At 40.6% G+C, this 5,118-nt stretch overlaps 1 protein-coding gene across 3 annotated transcripts in view; it reads right to left on the reverse strand.

Annotated features, from left to right (window-relative positions):
• Positions 1 to 3,263: 3,263 nt before the first annotated feature.
• Positions 3,264 to 5,118, reverse strand: part of LOC107092084 (protocadherin-18-like) — a 13,246-nt gene continuing 11,391 nt past the window's right edge. For 2 of the 3 annotated variants that reach the window (XM_015386369.1, XM_015386368.1), the window contains exon 4: positions 3,265 to 4,713. In XM_015386369.1, the coding sequence (XP_015241855.1) occupies positions 3,758 to 4,713 (956 nt within the window). In that variant the 3' untranslated portion in view covers positions 3,265 to 3,757. Of the gene's footprint in view, positions 4,714 to 5,118 lie in introns of all 3 variants that reach the window. The other variant, XM_015386370.1, reaches the window with a different exon arrangement.

Consider the following 5,118-nt stretch of genomic DNA (forward strand, 5'->3'; position numbering starts at 1 on the left):
ATTCAACCAAAATCCCAAACGATTTTGAAATCCTCCCCAGACATTTTTTTAGGTATGAAAAATAGGACTTCTGGTCACCCTAATCTATATGTTTTTGAAAAACAAGCAAAAGAACCATATTTTTCCCTTAATGGATGAGAAAGATGTTTGCATCTGTTGGTTTTCCTCCCTTAGCTGCTCCTACCTCTGCCTGCACTTTGGTTGCACTCTGCCTTGCAGGCTTCTCCATGCACACCTGTCATCCTTAAATCCTCTGCAGTTAGCCTCTAGAGGCTAGCCCCGTCAGCTGCATCCTTTCCCCAGCTCTGGCACTCAGTCTGCTTGGCGGCACCTCTGATGTTCCGCTGTCCTCCCCTGACCAGCATCCAGAAGCAGCTCTTGGAATCAGTGGTGGTTCCCACTTCAGAGAACTGGGTGGACCATTAGATATCAACGCCATCGTTCTGCTTTCCATCGCTAAAGAAGGTGATTTGTGACTTGATCAATAGAATCCCTGTCGGCCGCCATGTTGAGAAGGAATAGAAGCTCCTCCTATTGGATGGCGTGGTCCATGCATCTGTAGAAACCTCCAGCAGAACCAGGCTCAGTTGGCTGAGGCTAACGTTTGGTGCAAAGAGAGAAGCAGACACATGACAGGAAAAATAAAATATAGAATATTATTGAAAAATCAACATATGTGTTTTTCTTTAAACAAAAAAAAACTATTTAGAAAAAATTCAATCAATTCTAGAAAAGAGCAAAGTTACTCTTAAATCCTTTTTAAACAAAAATGTTTCTCTAACTTTCATTTCTGGATTGCATTTTATTTTATATTTCCATTTAGAAAACATGTTTTGTGCTTTCAGCAATAATGAAGTAACATCCCCTCTATGCAGCTGACCTTTTCATCTGCCTTATTTTTTACAGGGTTTTACTAGTTTATCTCTACAATGAGCAGCTGTCTAATCCAGTCTGCACTCTTTTCTAGCATACAGGATGTGTGCCGCTACAGTTATTATTACATATCTATTTTTTTATATATATCTTTAAGATTACTAAGGGGGTGCAAATTTTATTTAATGAAAGATATCCATCATCTGAGTTGATATTTTAATGTTAATAATGATTCAAATCAGTACTGGTTGCATATTGAAGCACCTCTTAGAAAGTCTGACAATTATGGGATCATTATTATAATTATACAATTTAAGAATAACCTTTTTTTTTTTTTTTACTTGACAGCATTTCAGTCTAAGCAGAGACACAGCTAAGAGTTAGGTTTGAATTGATTGAATTAAATCAATCCATTAAAGGCTGACTACTGAAACCATCTTGCAGCAGACATTCTTAATACAATCAGGTAACTATATATATTTTGTCATTGTTTACAGTAAGATAGAGGGATTTTATCTTCTATTTTTGCTTTAAATCACCTTCAAATGATCCAAAGTGTCTGGTTTTCCAGTATCTCCATCAAGTTGCAGTTCCCCTGTGTTTCCTCCAGGGGGCTCTGTTCGGTCACTTGCTGCTGCTGATCCTTTGACAGAGAGGCAGTGGTGAGCATGTGGAGTGGTGAGGTTTCAGTGCACACAGTGAACCTCTAGGTGTCACTCAGGGTCTAGCTGTTAGAGCAGCAGAGGGGGTTGATCAACAAAGCCCTGAGCGAAGCTCTCAGCGCCTCTTTGTCTCCTCACAGCAGCTTTTTCCCCATCTGCCTCCACAGTCAGATCTCCTATAGTCTGGTCCTTTACCTTTATTGTTTGGTGATTTCACAGACGCTGCGGTTTACAGCAGAAAGCTCAGCCTCCCTGATTTAAGCTGAAGCAACTATTTACCACAACAAGGTGCAATGGCAGAGGGTCATTCTCTCACTGGGGCAGCAGGGGTGGTTCTAGACCAAATGTACCAGGGGGCCAGGAGGGGGCCAGCATGTTTTCATGGTGGAACAGAAAAGCTTGACATAAAAAAACAGGGCAAGGGATTCATAAATATTAAGCTAGCTGGATGAAGTTAAATTTATATTCTATTCTATTTAATTAAAATTAGATTTCTTATTAGGTCAATTTACATTCATTTTACATATTTTTGTCTTAATTTAATTATATTACAGCTTACTATAAAATCTGAATTAGAAAAAAAAAAAAAAACCCAGAATAAATTCAGCTGTAAAAAGTTTATATATTTTTTATGTTTTGAAAAAAAAAACATTTAGCAGATAAAAACTGGAATCCTATCTCAGTACAACTGCAGCTATCAACTTATTGCTTTTACATAATTACTAAAACAGAATTTGTAAAGAAATAGTGAAATAAGATCCAATTGGGGGGATTGGGGCCACTGAAAAAAAAAAAAGTTAACTGATTTTTTAATTTTATTTCAGTTTAATAAGGGAAAAAGTAAAAATTCCGACTTTAATCTCAGAATTCTGAGTTTAATCTCAGAATTCTGACTTTTTTCTCAGAATTCCGACTTTAATCTCCGAATTCTGACTTTAATCTCAGAATTCCGACTTTAATCTCCGAATTCCGACTTTAATCTCAGAATTCCGACTTTAATCTCAGAATTCTGGCTTTAATCTCAGAATTCTGACTTTTTTCTCAGAATTCCGACTTTAATCTCAGAATTCCGACTTTAATCTCAGAATTCTGACTTTAATCTCAGAATTCTGACTTTTTTCTCAGAATTCCGACTTTAATCCCCGAATTCTGACTTTAATCTCAGAATTCTGAGTTTAATCTCAGAATTCAGACTTTAATCTCAGAATTCTGACTTTAATCTCAGAATTCTGACAGATAACAAACATGTTAGCATCAAGCCATAGCCATGTCTGTTTTAGAGACTAGCTCTCTTGTTTTAATGACCTTCGGCTCCTCCATTAATGAGGGGACCCCTCGGGCACGTAAAAAGTTGCCTAATTCCGTCATTTTCCACCAATGTGTCACTGGCCCTCCCAAACAACTCAAATCAGTGAAGCTGAGTGCTCCACATGTGTTCCTTTATGGGGCCCTTCTACATTAAGATCCAAAATTCTGAGAAAAAAGTCAGAATTCTGAGATTAAAGTCAGAATTCATTTCAGAAAGTGTGCATAATTATATTTTCTTTATCCAGCGATGTCTCTTCCTTTCCAGTTTTTTGGCAGCTAGTAATGATTTGATACTGAAATTCACCCGAACTCTTTCCTTTCTGGCCAACTTTGTTTTAGCTGTAAGGTAGCCTCTGCACCGTACCCCCTCCCTGACAGTGCTTCATGGCTTCAGCAGTAAATCAGGAACCAATTATTGCAGAAAACAATGTTTTTGTTGACTGTTTTATTGGTCTACCTCCCGCCTCCTTCTTATCACGATTAAATCACAAAGACAAGTGTCCAATAACTCAGTAATATACTCATGTTTACACATCATGGTGACAGATAAAAAAGATTCACAATACAAAAAGACGGCTTTTAAATATGCAGAATGTCAATCGCATGTCAAAGTTTTGATTCATCTTTTTTTTTAACATGCATTAAATTATAAAAATAGAATTCTGATTAAATTTATATACATTTTTTTTTATAAATATAAGAATACTTATGTATTTTTAAAATACAAAGATAAATACAGTGACATAATGTACATTGTGTACCAAACAGCATATACAAACATTTTTTGGGATAGTTAGCATTCACAAAACACAATTAATTCAGAAAAAAAGCAATTTTAACGACAATTGCGGGTCTTTTTTTTTTTTTTTTCCTCCAACCCCAATTTAACTGTGTTTCATTTTCCCCGCAGACGTTTACGTTTGCCGGACATCCTGTAAGAGTTTGTTGATCTCAGCCACCAGCTCGCTGGCGTCCACCAGCTCATGCCGGCTGTCGCTGCGTTTGCCCTGAAGGTGACTGAGCACCGAGTCAAAATCGTCCTCCTCGTAGTTCTCTGGGATCTCCTCCATGGCCGGCAGCCATTTGGATGGTGGCCCGTTGAGGGGGGCTTGCACTGGGACCTGGACCGCAGAAGGCTGCACCAGAGTTGGGCTGACCAGCCCAGTCAGGAGGGGGCAGCTGGTGGGTTTGGGGCTGTGGCTGCTGTTCTGGGGGCTGTTTTTTGGTGCCTGGGATCCTTTGTGATTGCTGCTCTGGCAGCTGAGCTTGGTATTGGGTTTGAGGGTGTGGTAGCTGCCACCCTGGTGCTGCCCTGATGGGCCGATGCTACTTCCTGGATTCTGAAAGTGAGTATTGGCAGCCCAGGCAGCAACCCCCTGCTGGTGGACGGAGGGGCTGGGCTTCCCAGGTAGATGACCCCTCCGACGGTCCAAAGATCCAGTCATGGGAACACCAACACCACTTAGACTGGTCCCCTTCTGGTTCTCATTGACTTGGACATAAGAATCCAGACCTTGCGGTAGCAGCCTCTGGAACACGCTGCTCATCTCCGACAGCAATGAAGACGTCCCGCACAGGTCGTCATCTGGAGACTTGTTCTCATCCTCTCCCCCATCCGCTTCTCCACCGTCTTCCCCACCGAGGTCTTTTCCAAAGGTGGAAAAGCTCTGATTGCGAGCGGTGCAGGTGTCAGTGCAAGGCTGGGGGATCTTTTCCTGATTGACGCCAGTGGCTTGATGTGCTTCTTCCCCCGGAATGTAGAGGTTGCTGCGGTAGTCGGCCGAGGAGGAGGCGGGGCAAGCCAGAGGAGGCATCCAGCATTGATCTGAATGACCCAGAACCCGGCACTCCTCTGTGCAGAGCTTCATGGCTGCAAAAAGAGAGATAATCCTTCATGAGAAAACTAATCAAAGGTGATACACGTTATTATGGTAAACATTAAGCTAAAATCCAAGTAGCTTCATAAAACAATCCTAAGCTGGTTCAGAGCTCAGCCCCAAAACAAGTCAAAGCTTCAATTCTAAAACTTTATGGCTGAATATGCTTGTTGCACGACTTACTGGGAGAGCTCAGACTGTGCTGTAGTGTTTGCAGACTGTTTTTCAGTTTATCATTGTTCAACTTGTTATTTTATGTAAAAGTTTCACCTTTAGCAGCAGTTCCTGATTCTTTGAATTAACCTCTGAAACTATATTTTAGCTAAAAATGATCTCCTGTCTTCCTTATGAAATTTCCACCTCAAGGCAAACCCACATTCCTCCCATAATCAGGACAG

This window comes from Cyprinodon variegatus, unplaced genomic scaffold, assembly GCF_000732505.1.
Source record: "Cyprinodon variegatus isolate N-32 unplaced genomic scaffold, C_variegatus-1.0 Scaffold366, whole genome shotgun sequence".
Taxonomy (NCBI): Eukaryota; Metazoa; Chordata; class Actinopteri; order Cyprinodontiformes; family Cyprinodontidae; genus Cyprinodon; species Cyprinodon variegatus.